The 22,667-nt window shown below is 40.0% G+C and overlaps 1 protein-coding gene across 2 annotated transcripts; it reads right to left on the bottom strand.

Moving 5' to 3' along the window:
- Window positions 1-304: 304 nt before the first annotated feature.
- On the bottom strand, window positions 305-21,933 carry PSMA5 (proteasome 20S subunit alpha 5). Of its 2 annotated transcripts, XM_055584847.1 has the most exons (9): window positions 21,746-21,933; window positions 16,459-16,525; window positions 12,048-12,174; window positions 9,769-9,836; window positions 8,766-8,873; window positions 8,566-8,624; window positions 7,875-7,977; window positions 6,778-6,864; window positions 305-545 (listed from the first exon to the last, which is right to left on the bottom strand). In XM_055584847.1, exons 1-9 carry the CDS (start codon window positions 21,772-21,774, stop codon window positions 468-470), a joined length of 726 nt encoding a protein of 241 aa, XP_055440822.1. In that variant the 5' UTR covers window positions 21,775-21,933; the 3' UTR covers window positions 305-467. The 2 variants fall into 2 exon arrangements, with proteins under 2 accessions (XP_055440822.1, XP_055440823.1); XM_055584848.1 differs by lacking the exons at window positions 305-545; window positions 6,778-6,864 and adding an exon at window positions 7,275-7,331.
- Between the last annotated feature and the right edge of the window lie 734 nt (window positions 21,934-22,667).

The raw sequence follows: 22,667 nt of genomic DNA, 5'->3' as shown, positions 1-22,667 counted from the left end.
AGTAGCATCTTCTTCATATAAGGAAAGCAGCAAAAATACCCATTTACTCAAGAAAAACTACAGAACTGAAATGGGTTCACAGTAGTATTAATATCTATTACACATGAGAAGGAGTTGGACCAGTTGGAAGTTCATCTGTCAACACCAAGGAATTGATAATAAGTTGATTCTGTTGTAGAGAGCCACTAAAACAATTTTAGAATATTCTGGTAGGATAGGGCTGTTAATACCACCATCCTCTTTGCCCCTAATATAAGCATTTTATACACAAGACTGCATTAGAAGAGAATAGTCTATTAACAAATATTTTAAATTCTTCTTTATTTCAGAACTGCCTTTATGTACAGACATCATAAAAAAATGCACATACACTGGAGATTTCCCAAGGAACTGGAGCTGGAAATAAAAGTCAAGGGCAACTAGAAGAACTGAAATTGTCCCCAAGAAATTCTATGGATCACACTTCCTTAAATGTCCTTGATAACCTCTTCAAGTTCTTCCTTTGTGAACATGTGGAAATTCTGGCCAGGCTGCACTGTGGCTAGCTGGAAAGAAAACAGAGAAGGGTTAATAAACTGGGCTCGATTACCTGCTTTAGTCCTCGCATGGTCAGGAGTTGTTGGTGATGCAGCTGTCCATTAGGAACTAAGGGATCTGCTGTCCCAGGGATAGCCTTTCCAGCAGCAGGTCCCTAAAATAGCTCTCTGACTCCAAAATAAAAACTCTTATTGACTAAATTTTCTATTTTGAGGTTAACCAACCATATAACAGTTAACCAAATGCCTGGTGTCATTGTCACTTCTTGAGATTACTTCAACAAGGATCACAAAAGCAGCAGTAAATTGGGGTCAGAAAGTTTTTCTGTTGAAGATTTCTTTGGACAGGTTAGATTCTGAAATAGACAAGCATATTCACACACTTGCAAGTTGAGCTTGCGTATGACCCTGGGATACTTGGACACCCTGTGCCTCAATTTATATTGGGATAATGGAGATAATAATAAGAATAGCACCTAACTGATATGATTGCTGCTGTTGTTCAGTTGCCAAGTCGTGTCCGACTATGTGTCAATCCATGTAAAATGCTTAGAACAGTGCTTAAAACATTATAATAAGCAACACCTAACTATTATTGTTGGGTACTATTTTCTATAAAATTGTCTATATGCTAACTTAGTAAGAAAAAGGTTTGTTTTGTTCTTTGAAAGGACTGGCTATGAAAAGATCCCATTAACACTGACAATAGGAAATCAGCTGTGACTCAAGGTATTTGTAAAATCCAGCAGTCAAGGTTACAACATATTTAAGCAATATAAGACTAGGGGCAGAAGATGGTTAGTTTCAAATTTAACCAAATCCCCAGGTTTCCCATCATCTCTACTGACAACACAGTCCCATGTTTTAGGGCAATACCGAGGAGTAGGGGCAACTTCATTTTTGCCTTCAGCTTTTGTGTTTGTTTGAGATGTCATTTCCTTATATTTTATTTTTTAACTTTAAAATTAAACATAGTAGGGCATTTTTTGAGTAATATTCTCTACTAGTATTTAGTATAATTTGAAAACTGCCAAAATCAGCCCATCCAGTTCCATGATATGAACATGAAACTCTGCCTCAACTACAGGTAAAATTTAGAAAAAGACTATGACTGCACATCTCAAAACACCTGAAGATCTAATCTAGGGACAAACTAAAAAAACCCTGCAGTCTCCACTAGATTCTCCTAAAAGATCTATCCAAGTACCTGAAATGTCAGAAGAGTCCCAAACACATTTGTAAAATATATGTCAAATAATTTATTGATGTCCATATAGACCATAAGTTCTATTTCAAGGAAATTAAAATATATAAACACTTCCCTTAAGGACATGAGGACAGAGAGATACAAAGTCAATAAACCAGAGGAAGAGTGAGGGGCTAGAGTTTTTGTCAAGTCACCAATGGCTCACAAGCTAGTCCTCCTAAACCATTACAAGGGCTAAAAACCAGAAACTGGGTAATCCTGAATTAGAATAGTCTCGTAAAACCAGGCTGCAAATCAATACTAATAGGACTTAAACCAAATACTGCTTTCAGAAAGGTACTCATCACTAGATGAGCAAAAATAATCCCTTGCATTTACATAATGATACATTTATTTGCATAATGAATATGAAAGCTACTTTTCTATTCACCTCACTTTCAAAAAACCTCTGTGAGGTAGATAAAAGAGTTATTTTCTTTTCCTGATGTGATCAATAATTAACTGCTAAGCACCTGTGTACAAGTTATGGTTGTACAAGGCACTACAGATCCAAAGATAAAGTCTGTCACTAAGGGTTATAGAGGCCAAATGCTTTTAATGTCAGATAAGGGTTGTAACAGAGCCTGGCACACAGAGAAAGGGACAAAGGAGTAATCTAGAGAGTCCAGGAAGGCTTCAAGGACAGCAATCTTAAGTAGCAGAGGGCAGGCTGAATATGCAAATACATAAAAGCATGAAACAAGATGATGTATTTGCAAAAAAAACAGAATTATTGAAAATAATTCTGAATGGCTAGAGCAGAGGTTGCATATGAGATGAGACAAAATGGAGAGTACTAGGAATGAGAGCTCAGAGACACAGTATATTAAAGTGGTTCAAAGCACACATCCCCAAATAAGGCCCCAAAATGACAAGTTTTAGAAGTGTTGAAAATTTGAAGTGTCTGCTTCAGAAAAAGTCATATAGTAAGTCCTAAAAATGACCATGAAATCTGATAAGAGGACTATGTTAACAAGGGACAGTCTCGAAAATAACAGAAACCAACAGCAGTGATTGAGGAATAAATGAGAGATGAGGCAGTTCAAACCCTGATCCCACCATTTACCAATGCTATTACTCTGGGCAAGGTCCTACCTTCTCAAAGACTAAGTTTCTTCCTCTGTAAAATGGAAATAGGAACACCTATCCCATAGGGCTACTGTGAGGATTTAAAGATAATTGCATGTAAAATTGTTTTTTTTTTTTCTTTGCTTGTGCATGGGTACTCAGTCATGTCTGACTCTTTGCAATCCCATGGGCTTAGCCCACCAGGCTCCTCTGTCCATGGGATTATCGCAGCTTGAATAACAGAGTGGGTATCCATTTCCTCCTCCAGAGGATCTTCCTGACCCAGGGATTGAACTGCATCTCCTGTATTGGCATGCAGATTCTTTACCACCGAGGAAGCCCTGGTACCAGCACACTTGCTATTTAACCTTCCGACGTATGCTCAGTTGCATCCCATTCTTTGTGACCCCATGGACTCCCACCTGCCAGGCTCCTCTATCCATGGAAACTTCCAGGCAAGCATACTGGAGAGGGTTGCCATTCCCTTTTCCAGGGGATCTTCCTGACCCAAGGATTGAACCTGTGCCTCTTGCATCTCTTGCTTGTAAGATTAGCAATTTTTAATTGATGTAATGATAATTTCAGGTAAAATTAACCTAACAGGTTAAACATATACCTTAAGAGGTAGTGAATTATTGTGACAGGAAAAGAAGTTTGGAATTTATCTTGCAGACAATAAGAGTCACAAAAAGACTTTTTTAGCAGCTGGCTGCCCATATGTGTGTGCTGTACTCAGTCATATCCAACTCTTTTGTGACCCTATGGACTGTAGCCCTCAGGCTCCATGAGATTTTTCAGGCAAGAATATTGGATTGAGTTGCCATTTTCTCCTCCAGGGTATCTTCCCAAGCGAGGGATTGAACCAGTGTCTTCTGCATCTCCCATATTGGCAGATGGATTCTTTACCACTAAGCCACCTGGGAATCCCCCTTGAAAAGACTTTTTTAAAGTGAAGAACAATCAAGATTAGCTACACAATTCAGAAAATCCACTTCAGTAGCACAATGAAGTAGCAGGGGAAATGGAATGAAAACGAGGAGGGCAAGGCTAGAAGCAGGAAGACCAGTTAGGAAATCTCTGAGAATATACAAGGCAGCAGAAAAACGAGAGACTGAACAAGAGAAGGCCCTGGGAGAAGGGATGAAGAAGAGGCACTGATGTGAGAGTTATTTAAGGAGGCAAAGGCACAAATCAGTGAAGACAAAGGGAGGTCAATGTCTTCAAGGTTTCTGCTGTGAATGACAGGTACACTAAAGGTGTCATCTTGTCATTTTTCAGGATTAGAAATATGAGAAGAGGAAATGGTTTTCAGGAAAAACGACAAGTTTTAGAAGTGTCGAAAATTTGAGGTGTCTGCTTCAGAAAAAGTCATATAGTAAGTCTTAAAAATGACCATGAATCTGATAAGAGGAGTATGTTAGCAAGAGACAGTCTCGAAAATAACAGAAACCAATGGCAGGGATTGAGGAATAAATGAGAGGTGAGGCAGTGAGGACGATGAATACAGATTCATCGTCTAGCAATTAAAGGTTAAAAAAGACAATTAATAGCAATAAAATGTAACAGGCTCTTGAATCTCAAAATTATGAAGCTAAGTGAAAGCAGTGAGACACAAAAAGAAAACACACTGTAGATCCACTTATAAGAAATTCTAGAAGATGCACAGCAAACCGATAGTGACAAAAAGCAGGTCAGTAACTAAAAAGGGGCATTAAGGGAACTTTTGGGGATGACAGAAATGTTCTGTATTTTGATTGTGGTGGTAGACACAAGGGTAATTCACTTGTCAAAATTCACTGAACTGTAAACTTAAAATAAGTGTCCATTATAGCATGTACATTATACCTCAACAAAGTTGATCTTTCAAAAAGGATACTAGGTAGAGAGAGAGGCTGACAAAGCTAAGTTTAATTTTTTTATTTTTCTAGAGAAAGATTCATTGGAAAAGACCCTGATGCTGGGAAAGATTGAGGGCAGGAGGAGAAGGGAGTAACAGAGGATGAGATGGTTGGATAGCATCACCGTCTCAATGAACATGAGTCTGAGCAAACTCTGGAGGTAGTAATGGACAGGGAAGCCTGGCATGCTACAGTCCACAAAGAGTTAGACATGGCTTAATGACTCAACAACAAGTTATAAACATAATTGAGAAACTGAGGACAAATACCTGTTCTAATAGGTTTGGTTGAAAATTGGTGATGGGAAGAGAAAGACAATGGAATAACCAAGATAACGTTTTCAAGGGAATGTCAATCCAAATTTAAGCTGGGAGGAACTTTTATAAATTATTATTAACTGCATTATGCATTTCAGAATCAAGAATGTCCCACTGAGCCTATAACTCAACAATAAAAAGCCAAATGACCCACATTAAAAATGGGCAAAGGACTTGAACAGACATTTCTCTAGAGAAAATAAGGGGCTTCCCAGGTGGCTCAATGGTAAAGAATCCAAGCAAGCCAAATGCCCCCCAACACCCACATCCCAACTCTTCTCAGATCGTCCCACCTTTAAGCCAGCCCCTTGTCCTGGCATCCAATTTTGCCCCTTTCCCTGCAGCCACAGAAGCTGGCTCTACTGGTGACAGATTGATAACAATACTCTCCATTCCTCTGCCCACAACCCGTCAGTCCTCCTTCAGAGGTTTAATTCAAATATACATTTTCTCAGTCCATAAAAAGTACAGCTGAGAAGTATCCTGGTTAAGTGCTGACTAGTTTAATTACTTATTTGTGATTCCAGACTCAGTTGGTCTTTTAAAAGTTTTTCTGAATTAAAACATACGTACACACCATGCCTCCAAGGGTAACCACTATCCTGACTTTTTACAACAATTTGTGATTCCAGCCTTAGCCAGTATTTTAATGTGATTCAGCAATCATTTTACTCATCCCTGTCTTCTCTCTTCCCTATTGAAAACACTTTTCCAAATATTTCCCATTCTTCTTAATTTCACTGTTGCATTGACCCACCCTCAGAAGGTGATCCAACAATCACCAGGGAAATATAATCCCTCTCTCCCAATTCATTTCCGAACTTACCTTATCTTATCATTACTTCCTTTCTTCCTGTCTACTTCTTGGGATGTTAAATTAGGGCATTCCGAATCCAGTCCATGTCTCTCCAGTGTCATCTCTTATCATCTCCCCATCTTACATACATCTCACATTCCAACAATAAGACAAAATCCTCAAGGTTCCCTTTGATGCCCGATGATGGTTTACATGTGCTATCTCCTCTTCCAGAATACCATTCTCTTCTCCCTTTTCCAAACATCACTTCTTCCAGTAGCCTTTCCTAATGTCCCAGTGTAAGTTATATGTTCCCGTGTCAATCCATTCTTATTGCTATTACCCAAGTATCAACCCAAGCTGTAATTATCTGTATGTCCTCTATACCACACAGTATACTAGTAACACTTAAATTGGAACTGGACTTTGTGTCTGTATCCCTGGCATCTGGTATTCTATATAATGCTGAATCAATTCTACTTTCCAAAATGAACTCCTTCATTTGTACCATGTCTTCTCTCTCGAGAAATTTCCCATCACTAACTTCTGCTTTAAATTCTTTTAACATTTTTCCTATTCTCTTGCTTCTTTTCAGACTATAAAAGTACTTTTTGTCTTTCCGTATCCTTAAAAAGACAAAAATCCTTTTCTTTAATGCTGCCTGCTGCTGCTGACATTAATGTCTTCTTGAGAAGGCAGCATATTCTTCTTTCGTCCACTCCATCACTCCCTTTTCTTTTTTAACTCATCACACTTTGGCTGCTGCCATTACTACTTTACTAGAATTGCTTACTCAAAGGAAACCAATAATTTCTTAAGAACTAAGCATATAAAAATGTGACTGTCTTGACCTATTTAATCTTTAGCAATGAGAGCTATGATATCTGAATAAAAAATCAATAAAACAGAAAAGTACCTCTATGTTAGTTGCATTCAGCTTCTCCTCCATTACTTGTTTGAGGATTATGAGTGAAGACTTGATGGCTTCTTTCAGTGTCATAGACTTGAAACAAAGAGGGTAAGAAGAGTGGCTGTTAATCGTACATAACTTCTTTCCTACACAGATCACCCTTGTAACCCTCATCTTTCTGAAAAAATAATTCAGCAAATATTAATAAATCAAACATCTTAGTAAGTACAGTGCATTATCTGTAGAATTCAAGTAAGTGGTATATAAGTAGAGTACATTTATTCAGAGAAAAAAAGCCTTATTTTGAACCAGAATAAAGTCCCCAACTTTAATACAGTGAGTGATCTTTGAAGGACAGAGTTAAACTTCTCCAGTCCTTGTCTTTTAATTTAAAAACAAGAAAATAATGGTGATATCCTATGAATAATTCCCAAATGATCTAGAAGGTAGCCCAATGGTTTACAAAATCTGCTCTTACCCCATTTTATACTTAATTTCCTGCACATGTAAAAGCAATGCTATGAAGGGTTGTTACAAGCAGACATCCCTGTGTGAACCACCTGAATGACAAGCATAGCAGTCTTCAGCCACTACAATGAGTCACCCAAAACCAAACCTTCCCATCCCACAAAGGTAAAAAGCCCACTTGCTTGAAGAGCCAGACTAGTCAATATAAAATGCTAAGTAAAGCTATAAAAATAAAGGATAAGCAAATTGTGGTATATCTATACCGTGGTGTATCACTCATCAATAAAAAGAAACTATTGAAATGTTCAAGAACATGAACATATCTCAAAAACAGTAATGTTGAACAAAATGCAGACACAAAAATACAAACTGTACGCCTGTATTTATAAAAAGGCCAGACAAAACTAATCTACAATGGCAAATGCGGCTGAAAGGGAGGGAGAGACTGACCGGAGAGGAGGCAAGCATTTGGGGATGGGATGATGGAAGTGTTCTATATTTTAAGTGGTGATTACCAGGGTATATACAATCATCAAAATTCACAGATATGAACTCTCAGGTCTGTACATTTTATTGTATGTAAATTCTACCCTGATTTTAAAAATAATAATGAAGGCATGAGAATGCTTAATTACCTTGTGGTAAACTTCTTGCAAGGAGCTCTGGGCACCCTCTGAAGCAGAGCCAATTGCTCGAGCATCACACTGTACAAAGGTTCCAGATGGGTCCATGTGAAACCTGCAACACCACCAAAAAGAGGATAAAAATGCTTAAGAAATGGTGATATTTCCCATTACAAACATCTCTCTAAAACAATATAAATGCTTGGCCCTGCAGCCAGGAAATACCAAGGCATACGTCCAAAAGACGTTCCATGGCTGGAGAAATCAGATCTTTTAAAAAGTGTTTAAGAAAACAAATAATAATTTCCTCTGGGATTTAGAGAAGTACATATAAATATACTCTATACATACAGTATATATAAATATGACACTTATGTATGACTATCCAAATACCATTTGAGGATAAGGATCAAATCAATATTCGAAAGCAAGGCTCTAAAACATATCTTGACTACAGTAACAAAGTTACTTCTCCTTTCTTTCCAGAAGTAGCACTGGTTCCAATAGGGGTGCTCTTCATAAAATCCCCAAATTTGTCTTTGTGTAAGCAGCCCAGAATCACTTGACTTTATAGAATTAGAAGGCCTTCATTTTTACAACTCTATAATAATCTTTCTCAGTTGATAAACCACCAATCCCATCCCAAATGATAAAAAAGTCTCCCGAAAAGGAATCAGGAGAAAAATGGCAAAACGGTACTTACAGTTGGGGTCCTTTTTCATCAACTCCTCCAAATAACAGTGCTACTCCAAAGGGACGGGACTAGAACCACAAATCAGAAGATACTAAGGTGAACAGCAGTGAAGTAAGAGGGCAAGAAGACCAGGGAAAGACATGCTCCGAGGACAGACACCCTAAGTCCCACAGGACAGCAAGACAGCTTGGCACAATCACCACACTCACCATGGCACCTGGGTCTGCATCTTCTTCTCCAAACTGGAGCGCCAGATTCGACACAGCCTGAGTCACACTCTCCACAGTCATGGTCTCATTGTAGGTGAACCAATGGTTCTAAAAGAAGAGCAATGCATGGTCTGCCTTTCACAAGAAGGGCATTAAAAGTAGCCCACCATCTCACTACACACATCCCTTTGAACTGTGGTTAAAAACTGAAGGCTCAAGCTCGGGTGTGTTTTCCTTAACACTAAACTCAAATGTTTGGGACTGCATGAGAGAAAGAGGAATAGCTCTGGAAATAAAGTTATACCAAAAGGACTCTGGGCAATGATGGCTAGAGGATCGCTCCCTTGAAAAACAGCTAACCCCTCAAAGAACCAAATTTAGTCTCTTCACAAAGTAAAAGTTAATAGCTGAGTGCCACTTTCCCTCAAAGATTCTATTTTATTATTCTGCTGGATTTTAAACTGAATGACTTATTCTTACGTAAGTACTGACAGCAAACTTGCAAATAAGCACAAAGAATTTTTACCAATCAGGTTTTTTTTTTTTTTTTGACCAGTCTACTCTGCAGGCAGCAAGAGCTCAGTTAACAAAAAAAAAAAATTAGTATTCCTATTATCACCTGGCACACATCATTACTCACCACAGGAGAGCTGTCATTTGCAAGCCTAGCAGCAAAGGGCAGGTGGGGCAAAACTCCTTTAGCTACCTCTACTCCTGCTATGGTGCTCCCACAGAAAGTCAATTAGGGAACAGAAAGCAGTGCAGCGCCTACTTTACATAAGGCAAATCAAGAAAAAGCAAGAGACTGTCAGCACTATTTACCAGGGCTTCCTTAGAGCCGCAGGCCTCAGAAAGTTACAACCAGCGGTTCTGCTCAAAATCACTCCCAAGAGCGACATCAGATTTTAACACAGATAGCGGCAGTACAGCCCAGGCAGTTGTATCATTACTAAACAAGGAACCCAAGCATCATGGTAAAAAGGAGAGTTGATGCTGATTTTACCTGTGTCTCCACTCTGGCTTTATCAATTAAAGTCTTAGCATCAGCAATTAGCCCACTCATGGCACAACCTGCAATGTAAAAGCAACAGTGACCCAGTAAGCCAAATCCTCGTAGAACTCTTTCATCCATGCAGGAAATAACTGAAATTTTGGAGTGAAACCACGGCAGCCAGCCAGCAATCCCACAGCACTATACCCACAAGATTAAATGAGCAAGTATCTGCACTGAACACAAGTATAGTTATATCACTAACAAAAACCATCCACAGTGACACAGAAGTCCAGCTATTAAGAGAGGAGACAGAGAAGGACAGCTAATCAAACATGAATTGTCATATTTACATACTCAAACATTCCTTTAGCACTCTTGGTAGCCCATGCAAGCACTAACACTCCAATAGGAAAAATAAGGGAAAAAAAATGTTAAATAACTATCTCACTATGAGCTACAGTGGAACACCCTAAAGTAAAATAAAAAATCTCATTTCCTGGCCAAACACCAACTAGTTACAGTAGAGATGGCCCAGGAAGCCAAGATTATGGCTATTACTTAACATGTCATGACTCAAATCCAAATTTCCAGCCTAGGTCTCACTCCCACAGTTCAGACCTATAAAGCCAAATGACTCCCTTAATATATCTGCATGGAGAGACCACAGATTCAACTCATTCCCCTACTTGACTCCATCTTCTTCCCTGGCCCTCATAACCAATCAAAAATCCCAAATTCTATCGATCACTATCTGATTAGCCTGTCTGGTATTAATCCTTACCTCGCCGATGTCCGGCCACTTCCTTGGCTAAAGCCTTCCTCATCTCTTTATTCAGACTGTGAAAAAATTTTTTGACCTGGTCTCCCCGCCTTCAGTCTCAGTCCCGTTCACTCTACCTTCAACACTACTGTCAGAATGGTTTTTCTAAAATCCTAATCTGATCATATCACCTCAATGCATACACTCTTTGATGTCAATGCAAAAGGATCAAGTTTAAGCTCTTTCATATGGTAAAAAGGACACTCTTTGATCCCAGACTCATTTCTTACCATGTTATACCTCCCAGTCATCCCAAATTGCCGGTGCCAGGGTATTTTATATTTTACACCATCACAGGTTTGCTCTTTTCTATACCCTCTGATCACAAAGCTCTCCCCTGCTACACCCAGACACTTACTTGCTTGGTAAACACCTCCTTATCCTTTAGAATTCAGCTCGGCTCAAGCCTCACCTTTATGGAATTATGTTCTGAAAGCCTCACTACCACAGGCCCCAGGCAAAACTAAGTATTTCCCCTCAGAAAGACTAAGCATATGCCACAGTCTTTCTTAATATCTACATCACTTAATTACATTGACTTATTTACATGTTTATCTCTGTGATTAAACTGCATGCTCCTAGAACACAAAGGACTATGTCTATGTCTCTTTTCTGTGTCCCGGGTGTTTAGCACAAAGTCTGACACATAGTAGATTGTCAGTTTGTTGAATGAAGTGACCCTGACCTACCTCCAAAAGGTATACGAGATGGCTTGAGATAGACACAATGTTCTAATCCTTAAAGACTAAATCTCAGTTTCTGTATCTACGAAAGAGATAGTGTCAAGCTTCCTTCGTCACCATGGCATTTGGTTCTGATGTCTTCACGCAATTATTTTATCAATGTTTCATTAATTAGATGAATAGATAGGTTAAGAAAATATGGGCAGTCAACTAAAATGCCATGCTATAAATAAGTAGAACTACTCCTTATGTTACAATGATGCCAGAAGCTACAGGACGGGAATTTATCAGAGACCCAAAAGGGGGGGAAGGGAAGGCAGGGGGAGATAGAATAAAATGATAAATCTGAAAACGAAGGAAGAGTAGCGATCTGGGTCAGTCTATTATCTTTATACTCTCTGCACCTTAGTCACTCTGAAGATCTTTAAGAATTTCTCTTTTCTCAGTGGACACCCCTAGCTTCCCACACGATAATTCTGCTCCAGGTGGCCTCCTAATGTTATACATCCATGAAGACCCAGCCATCATAGGGAACTGGCCTATGATTCAACTTTTACATATTTCAATAACCATCACATTTGCAAAGTCTAAATTTGAGGGAGAAGAACTTCTGGGAGTAGGTGAATCCTACAACTGCTTCCTGCTACCGATGTTATGCACAATGGCCTGGAAAGCAACAGCTAACAAGGGAATAAGATGTTCACCTAATGAACCTCCCTTGGAACATCAAAGAAGACTGATGAACTCAGCAACATCCTACAGAACAATCTTCCCCTACTTCTTACCTATGTGAGCATCAATCTCTACAATTTTCTCAATGCTGCTGGGCTCCATGAGTGGAGAGGTAATTCTCTTCTCCACAGCTAGGCATACACCCTCTGATGTCTGGATCCCAATGGCTGTGGAACCAAGCTAAAGAAAAACAGGTTATGTTATCACGGAGAAGTCAAAGAATAGTCTCATCTACTCACCAGAAATCTCTCTGTATATCTTCACAGGATAGAAGCTTCAATCAGCCATATCTAGTACACGGAGAGAACAGGAGTCCCCTAATATTCCTGTCAGTGGCAAGACCATTGATTTACAGAATTCTGTGCTTGTAAAGGGGAAGTTCAATAGGTCTTCAAAATGTCTGGAAAACAATCAACTCTAGTGCCAATTTTTTGGAGAGGGGCAGCTTCTAAAGTCCTAAACATAGTGGATGAGAAATAATACAACTAATGTTTCTTTTGGACTTGGTATCTTTTTACCTCTGCTACCTTGAATTATCCCAAAAGGTGATATCCCTCAAATCTATGTGACCTCCAGAAAAAAAATTTTACTTAAAAAAATTTTTAAAAAAGGAACGAAAGAAAAATCACCAACAACATAAAAATCTCTCTCAAGGTCACTAGCAGTCAACAATATAGCTTGATTTCATCCCTCCAGCTGCACAACACCATCCTGGTCACCCACCCTTTATCTCACATCTGCAAAATGGGGATAATAATAACAATATCTATACATCAAGAAGGGTAAACACACTAATACATAAAATACTTAAAATGGCAACTTGCACATAATAAACGAGTAACAGATGTTAGCTGCTTTATGTGCCAAGATGACTTCAACATCCTCCTACTTAGTCTCCCCATCTTTAATCTCTCTCCCAATGCATTGTTCATGGGATAGCCTAACTGATACAATAATATGCTATTCTCATTATACTTCTTCTGTGAAGAACCAATGTCTCCCTATACTGCCTACACATAAAATCCAAGCAAGCCTCCAGAGTTCTCAAAACCTAATCATACTTTTCTCTTCCAACTTTATTACACATTATCCTCTAACCAGATCCCCCCATTTGCAGCCAAATCCATTTTCTCATGCCATGTCATCCCCCGCATCTGCACCTCTGCCATGCCGTCACCCCTGGAATATACTCTTCCCTTTTCCAATCCAAATCCCACCCCATCATTCAAAATGTCTCCCAGGACTATATGTGCTTGCTCCTCTAAATAATCATTTTTTTTCACTTAGTTCTACAAAGCAATGACTGTCAGTGTGAGCATCAGATTCCTGGAGTCTGTTATCGCAAAGTATTTGAACGAATTTCATGAATCATTGTGCATAACATGCTTTCAACACATATGCAGACTGAATAATCATAGCTCATACATATCTGTAATATTTTTCAAACGCACAAAGTTATGACCTTATTTTTTGTTGTTGTTGAGTCACTAAGTCGTGTCCAACTTTTTGTGACCCTGTGGATGGTAGCATGCCAGGCTCCATGGGGTTGTCCAGGCAAGAATACTAGAGTGGGTTGCCATTACATTATTTAGAAGCGTTACTAAATGTATATACCTGCTTTTCATTGTATATTTTCTTAATCCATGGTACATGCATAACTGCAGGAAATGAAGTGCTAAAGAATTTTATATAAAAAATGAATGCTCTTACTTCTGAGTAAAGGTGTAGACTGAATATGTACATTAGCTCCACTCCTTCCCCAAGCCTGAGAATAGGAGATTAAAGGGCTTAAGCATGAGTAGGATAAATATACTAGGACAAAGAGAAAGGCAAAGCCACAGAAACAACACAATTTTCAAGAAAGAAGGTGAGGAAGTGATAATTTACTTAGCAGACACAAGAAACCCAAATCCTCAGCTAAGTAAACAAAGTACAAAAGCAACCTGATTTATATCACAGGACCACCCCACTACAGGTGCTCAAAAAGGGAATGATGGCAACAAGGACCTCTGGGAATAGAAGTGGAACAGCTAAAAATTACAAGATTAGTACAGTGTGTGCTTAAGAAACAGATTTCCAGATCCCTTACTCCACACTTAAAGCTAGAGTGTGCTCCCTACTCCCACTCTCAGAGACGACTCTGGAAAGCATAAAATGAGGGTGTCTACATTGGAGGACACCAAGCACATTCAAAGGCAGGAGTACTACTGTCAAAACAAAGGGATTAAGTAAAAATTGACAAGCTTAATGTTACAAATCCCAGCCTTTTTCCCCTACACTGCTCTCAGAAGTGAGTAGCCAAAAATACCCTTCGGGCATGATATGAGAAGAGGGGGTTTTCTCTACAGAGTTTTCAAATTTTCTGATCCAAATCTACATTAAGAAATATATTCTACAACATGACCAAAATGTACAAATAGATACAAAGAAACAAATATAATAGAAACAAAGTTTCATGAAAAAAAGAGAAGAAATCAACAACACTATGGGCCTGAAATCCATTGCTCCATTCCACTTAAAAAGAGAGATGCTCCTACTACCTGCTAAACTGACCCAATGCTCACTAATTCAAGATCTGCAGTTCAAAAAAATGTATCTAAAGAATCTAGCTAGTTCAAGGGGGAAAAAAAAAAATCTAAAGAAAAAAAATTTTTTTAATCCTTGAAGAATTAAAGGGTTCTTAATTCTTTAATAAAGCAGACATGAGAAATCCAAATCCTAAGCTAAGTAAAGAAAGTCCAGAAGCAACCTGATTTATATCACATCATTTTAAGGATAAAATAATAAAACAATGCAAGAGAGAGTTAAAGGAAGATGCCAACAGAAGATCCTAAATGTATAGCTATGCCGCAGGCCCAGAGAATCAGTCAGGTTGGAGCAGGTCAGAGGCTCAAAGATTTCTTTAAGAATCTTTAACGGGATACTTAATGTGCCTGGGTGTTTTGAAAGGATATACATAACTTGGAGACCTTGGGGATGAATTATTGATATTTACATACTAAATCAGGCAAATTTTTGAAAAAGAATTATTAACTCCCAGGAAAACAATACTGTGAGGAAACAGAAAAACAGCTCAGGTAGCTGGTCCATCATTTTCTGCTCACTATCTATTACAATGCTTCCAACTTCACTTCTACATCTTCAACTAAGAATCTGCTTTGCCCTTTTCCAGACTATCATACAACCATTTCCCCCAATATACACTTTTTAGAAGAGGTAATTTAGAGGGAAACACAACAGTCCTCTTCAAATACGTGAGCAATTGTCTTATGGAAGAGGTTTAAACATCCTGTATGGTTCAAGGGTAAAACTAGGGCCAACTGAAAAAAATTTCATGAAGCTAGACTCTTGATTCAATACAGGATACATTTCTAAACCATTATGACCTATTTTCAAACAGAATGAGCTATCTAGTGAGAAAATATCCTGTCACTAGAACTACAAAAACAGAACCTGTTTGGGTATGTAGAGGTGATTGAAACAGTGAAGAGCTGGACTAGATCAGTAATTCTCAACCCTTGCTAGACACTAGAATCACTGAGGGAGTCTTTAAAATACTGATGCCTGGGCCTAATTCTCCTAGACCTAATTTAGATTTAAATCAGAATTTAGACTATCCACAATCCAACAAAAAGAAGATTCCACAAAACTAAATTTCAGTATACAGTTTACTTTCTAACTAATTTTTTGAAAACTGGTTTGAACTATTCAATTTTGTTGTTAGATTACAGAATACATCTCTTATTCAGTCCCAAAAGTATCTAGTACAAATTGACAAATTTACCAACAAGAATACAGGTGATCAGTTAAATAATTTGTTCAAGATGACAAAATATCTCGCAGGTGCTAACTCGGGAATTCTATACCCCTCATCCCACTCCAGTACTCTTGCCTGGAAAATCCCATGGACAGAGGAGCCGGGTAGGCTGCAGTTCACGGGGCTGCTAAGAGTCGGACACGACTGAGTGACTTCACTTTCACTCTTCACTTTCATGCATTGGAGAAGGAAATGGCAACCCACTCCAGTGTTCTTACCTGGAGAATCCCAGGGACGGGGGAGCCTGGTGGGCTGCCGTCTATGGAGTCACACAGAGTCAGACACGACTAAAGCAACTTAGCAGCAGCAGCAGCAGCAGCAGCTTTTTATAGTTAAGAACATTACAAACACAAATATGTCCTTCCAACCCCACTAAGAAAAAGCTACTTACATAACTGTGAAGCAGTTATTTGTTTAAAAAGCTTTCAAATAGTTGGGACTGAATCTGTTATATAAAAATGGTTAATTGTGCCCAACACTGTAAATCAACTATACTTCAGTTAAAATATTTTTATGGTTAACTGTGATTGATTAAAGGGATATAAAGAACATTTTCTAAAGAAATTATTTAAATACATTTACTCCAAATGCTCTGCCAGCAAGCATTAAACATGAACTTTCAAAACCCATCCCACTTGATACTATACCTTGATAGCCTCAATGGCATATTCAACTTGAAATAATCTTCCTTCAGGAGAAAAAGTATTCACACCCCTATAATTAAAAAAAAAAAAAGGTATTAAAATTTTCAGAGAAAAGAAAAAACAAAAACAAAAACGTAGAGACATTAAACTCAAGTTCCCTGACATCTAGCTCAGATGTGCATATTGTCATTATTCTCTTTTAACCACAACAATCTTCTGTTTTTTAGGTACATTAACAGTTTTTCAAGAGAATGGAACCTATACACAGAACACCTCTGTCCCACTCCCAGAGTATCTTCAAACTGATCAAATGAGAGTAGGTGACTTTCTGCCTCAAGCCTGAATCAATTTGGAATCCCTTTGGTAAATTCATGCCCCCAAACTATCAGGTAATTCTTAATAAAATGTGCATTTATTCTTATCCTCTTTCCATTATGTGCATTTGACATTTCTTTTTAGTAGAAATCAGCCACTGGGACACTTCTCTGTTTATAAGTATGAATTAGTATTGTTACCGGAACAACAGACAGATCTGTGTGGTTCCTAAAACCTAACCTGATTAATTCACTCAGTATATTATACTAATTACATGCCAGAATGCTCTTCTCCCTTAAACAATTACCAACCTTTCCTTGCTCCAGTCTGTTAGAAATTCCTTTGGAGACGAGGCAGCATAGTATTGGCTATACAAGCTTCCAGCACGTGATGGACATGAAGAATATTTGAACAAATCAAAGCAAATAGTTGTGTTCCTTGGTTTATGGAATCTGGAGTTTATAACATGTAACTATCATGATAAAGAGCAGTGTTTTCAAATTTGTTTTATCAAAAACTTTTTTTCCCCCAAAGAAATATGTGTGTGTGTATAACTCCCAAACATAAAACAGATAATAAAGGTTGATGTTTACTGCACGTCTACTATATGCCTAGCACTGTTATAATCCTAGAAATGACAACACACTTAATCTTCAAACAATCCCATGAAGTAAACTAAAGCAGATACTATTTTAGAGAAGGGGAAACTGAGATACAAAGAGATTGAGTAATTTGCTCAAAGTCACTCAGCATATAAGAACCAGAGCTGGAATGAGAATTTAGGCAATCTGACTACAGAGACAAGCTTCTATCAGGACTCAAAGGAGAATCTCACCATTCTAGCCTCTCATTTTCCCCAGAGGTGCTTTCCTTAAGGTCATTTAAAAGAACATTTATGACACCAAAGAACAGTTTTTTAAAAATCACTGAGAGGGAAGTCAGGGCAGAAGATCTGGGATTAAATTCTAGTTGTGTCACCTACTAACTTTTCTTCTCTCAAATGCAAAAAAAAACCCATCCTGCTCTGTCACAATACAATTGGTATTGAATGGCACAGATTATGAAAGTGAAAGTTTAGTAGCTCAGTCGTGTCCGACTCTTTGCGACCCCATGGACTGTAGCCTATCAGGCTCCTTCGTCCACGGGATTTTCCAGGCAAGAGTACTGGAGTGGGTTGCCATTTCCTTCTCCAGAGGATCTTCTTGACCCAGGGATCTCCCACATCATAGGCAAATGCTTTGCAGTCTGAGCCACCAAATTACTCTGTGAATATGAATACAGTATTTTCGCTCTAATTCAGGAACTTCATCCTGGTGAAGTATTCCCATATCTTCTCTAATATGGGCTCTGCTCTTGGCCCTCTTTTCAAACTTTCCCTGGGTTATTTCATCTATGCTAAGCACTGCCGCTGCTGCTGCTAAGTCGCTTCAGTCGTGTCCGACTCTGCAACCCCAATGACAGCAGCCCACCAGGTTCCGCGTCCCTGGGATTCTCCAGGCAAGAACACTGGAGTGGGTTGCCATTTCCTTCTCCAATGCATGAAAGTGAAAAGTGAAAGTGAAGTCGCTCAGTTGTGTCCGACTCTTAGCGACCCCATGGACTGCAGCCAACCAGGCTCCTCCGTCCATGGGATTTTCCAGGCAAAAGTACTTCCAAATCTCTATTGCCAGTTTGACCTCTTTCCTTGTTAATCTGAATGTCTTATGAGTGTTTCCACATGGATATCCCATTAATACCAAACACTTAACACTTTCCAATCTGATATATCTTAAATCCAGTCATCCTTTTGAAATCAGCTCCACCTGCTGCCATTCCTACTTCATTTTTTACTTTAAAACACCTCCCACCTCCCAGTTTCCCAAGCTAGAAAGTTCTGAATGGTCTGACTTAATCCTTCCCTTTTCCCATATAGTGCATGAGTGCTCAGTCTCTTCAGTCGCGTTGGACTCTGCGACCCCACAGACTGTAGTCCAACAGGCTCCTCTCTGTCTGCAGGATTTTCCAGGCAATAATACTGGAGTGGGTTGCCATTTCCTCCTCCAGGGGATCTTCCCGACCAAGGGATGAACCTCCAGCTCCTGCATGGGCAGGCAAATTCTTTACCGCTGAGCCACCTGGGAAGCCCTTGCCCATATTAACCATATGCCAAGTCATATTAATTTAAATCAGTTCCTCCCCCACAGTAACTCAACTCTCCCCTCCATTGCTCAATACCCTCATTACCTTTCACCTAACTGTAACAGCCATCTAACCGGTATTGACTCTTTCCTCTAATCCAGTCAATTAATTTCTATAAAATAAAATTATGACTATGTAACTTAAAATGATAATTAATGGCACAAAATAAGACCCAAACCCTTCAACTTCAAATTAAAAACTACCCAATACCTAGCACCAGTGTTTTTCTCTGAACTCCCCCTATTCCCATATATGTATCATATGTGCCAGAAGCCTAGAGTTTTCCCAAACATGAACTGTGGCTTTCCCATGGCCCCTCCTCTGTTCATCTTATATTCTCTGCCTCAAAACTATTGACTCTTACTGTGCATATTTATTAAATTCTTACTCCTGAACTCAGTTTAAATATCAACTCCTTCTAAAGTTTTCCATAATCCCCTTATAATATCAAATGCAACCTCTGTCATTAAAACTCCCATCGTGTTGATTTCAGCTTCTCTAATGACACGAATACATTTCTGACTTATACTGTAGTTACTTTTGTAAATAGTGGTGTATTTTTTTTTTTTTTGGCCATACCTCATAGCCTGCAGGATCTGTTCCCCAACCAGGGATCCAACCTGTGCCCTCAGCAGTGAAAGCCCAGAATTCTAACCACTGGACCACCAGATAATTTTCCTGTTAAGTAGTTTTTAAAGGACAGTCTCCCATATGAGAACATGGATCTTGATTTTTGTTCACTGCTGTATGATCAGCAACTATAACAGTGCCTTGTACACAGCAAGCATTTAAGTATATTAGCTAAGCAGACTATATTTTAGGCATTCTTACGAAGATACAATGAAGAAGGAAATGGCAACCCACTCCAGTATTCTTGCCTGGAGAATCCCCTGGACAGAAGAGCCTGGTGGGCTACAGTCCATGAGGTCGCAAAGAGTCAGACACGAGTGAAGCGACTCAGCACAAACGCAGGAAGATACAAAAATGAGTAACACAAAGCAGTTAATAAAGCTGTTAAGTAAATGATCACAAAAACCTTAATAAAGGTTTTCTGATAAGGACAACAATTTCCATCATACACACCCTTACTCAAAATTGTATCACACAAAGACGATTCTCTTCAATGTTCTAGAAATAAATATCGACCAACAAAGATATTTTATAGGACGGTAGAAAAAAGTCAGTTTTAAAGCCTCACATGGAGAAGGCAATGGCACCCCACTCCAGTACTCTTGCCTGGAAAATCCCATGGATGGAGGAGCCTAGTAGGCTGCAGTTCATGGGGTTGCTAAGAGTTGGACACGACTGAGCAACTTCACTTTCACTTTTCACTTTCATGCATTGGAGAAGGAAATGGCAACCCACTCCATTGTTCTTGCCTGGAGAATCCCAGGGACTGGGGAGCCTGGTGGGCTGCCGTCTATGGGGTCGCACAGAGTCGGACACGACTGAAGTGACTTAGCAGCAGCAGCATACATCTTCTGAGTCAGTAAACAGTTTTTTTTAGAAGTAGCAGTTCTAAGTGATAAAACTTTCAACACGATCAACATATACTTGAGAAGAAATGGAGCTTCTCAAACCCATCTAATAAAGAAAAAACATCTGCTTTTCCTGGCCTCAAATATTTAAGCAACTTAATAGCTAAGTGAATCATAACTGATCAAAACAGAAACTGAAAGCAAAAATGTCTGCAGCATAAGTAGATACAATTTAATATTAACATTCCCAAGCTCTGAAAGTTTTTTCTTTTAAATAGATACAACAAACTCACAGCTTTGATTTCAAAAACAGGTTTGGTTTTCGACACACTTAAAGCAACTTCCCTTAAACTTTTTAAAAAGTCAAAAAGGCTATTTGAATCAGCATGATGACAACACTCTTGAGAATCACTCTAAATTCCAGTTCCCACAAAATCTGACTCCAGACACTGTATCTTTGCAAAGCTGAGATTTCCTTCGCTCCTCTGCAGAAACTAAACATCCCAGGACGCCCTACTACAACTCAATCAAAGGAATAGCAGCTTTATTCCTACAACTAAGAAAAGGAAAACGAGGCTGTCCTCCTAGAAAGAAAAGGGAGCTGAAATCATCAAACCCATTAGTCAGTCAGTCAGTTCAGTCGCTCAGTCGTGTCCGACTCTGTGCGACCCCACAGACGGCAGCCCACCAGGCTCCCCCGTCCCTGGGATTCTCCAGGCAAGAACAATGGAGTGGGTTGCCATTTCCTTCTCCAATGCATGAAAGTGAAAAGTTAAAGTGAAGTTGCTCAGTCGTATCCGACTCTTAGCGACTCCATGGACTGCAGCCTACCAGGCTCCTCCATCCATGGGATTTTCCAGGCAAGAGTACTGGAGTGGGGTGCCATTGCCTTCTCCGACCAAACCCATTAAGTGATCCTTAATTGCTTTTCCTTCCAGGTAGCGCGTTTAAATCTTTTAAAAGGCAGTCACACTCAGCACAAAAAGAAGGGGAGAGAGGGTGACTCCTGGCCTTCCCCGGGTTAAAGGTCAGAGTTCCGGCCCCATCAGCCTTCTTTTACGAAGCACAAAGCAGAGCTTCACGCTTCCGCACCGACTTGGGACCCAGCAGTGACTCAGCGGTAGGACAACTGAGGCCGATGGGCGCAAATCTAGCCTTGGAGAACACAGCGGACGCCTGGGGAAGGGAGGAGACCCCCCGGCTGGGCCAGAATTCGGGTTCGTGGGGTGCCCCGATGACACGGCAGAACCCAGGCCCAGACCGGGCCCCGAGTCCGCCCACCCGTTACCTGACCCCATCCTCCCCCCAGCCATACAGACCTGTCGTACTCAGACCGGGTGAGAAACATGGTAAGGGCAGGAGAAAGCGGCAGTGGCTACTCCGGGATTCTTAGAGCCAACACGAGTCCACCTGCAACTAACTCACCCACACCGCCACACTACCAGGGCCACTCTCCCAGCTGCGCGTGCGCTCGCCACTCCTTCAGCCCGCCTTCCCGTACCTGTCTCTTATTGGTTGATCGGAGTTCCCGCCGAGGTGATTGGGCCAACGAGCTAACCCGCCGGGCCTCCGGCGGCCCAGGGTGGGCGGGACAAAGGTCGCTCTTCCGTTTTAAATCGCTAGTGGTTGCCAGGGGCGCTCGGAACTGAAGGTGTGTGGTCATAGTTCACTTTTTTAGAGTTGTTGTGAACCTGTCCCAAGATTGTCAACTGGGTAATTTTATGGCGAGCCAGACTGTTTGAACCCTGGTTTGATGGGCCCCTATCAGAGAGCGTTTGTCCCAGGATGTCCTCGCTTTCCACCCGCCCGGCTGTTGGCTGTATACCCAGCTCTTCCGGCTCCGGCGCAGACTTCCTCCAGGTGCTGTGACTGCCTCCAGGACTGAACTTGGGAAATAATGGGATGCGTCTGTACTGGTGCTGTGAGCGAGTCCATTCACTTCAGTCCACCCCTCCCATGGCTCGTTTGTTGAGAAAAGTTGGTGAGTTTTAGTTGGTAGGAAAGTCTTGAAGTTTCCCCATGGCCAGGGTAATTTTACAGTAAGTCTCCTACATAGGAAATTTCAAAGTTGAAAGTTGCAAACTTTCAAAGGTGGGAAGTACCTTCGCATGTCCAGTTACCTAAGTTAGTTCACATGTCTGGCATACACTGTCATATGTGTGCGTGCTTTACAAGTGGTTTTGCTTTTGTGTACTTTACAGTACTATATAGAGTACAGTAGTATAGTATCTTTATTTCAAG

Source organism: Bubalus kerabau, chromosome 6, assembly GCF_029407905.1.
Source record: "Bubalus kerabau isolate K-KA32 ecotype Philippines breed swamp buffalo chromosome 6, PCC_UOA_SB_1v2, whole genome shotgun sequence".
Classification (NCBI taxonomy): Eukaryota; Metazoa; Chordata; class Mammalia; order Artiodactyla; family Bovidae; genus Bubalus; species Bubalus kerabau.
Note: the sequence above shows the minus strand (reverse complement) of the source record. Positions and strands in the feature narration are given on the sequence as shown.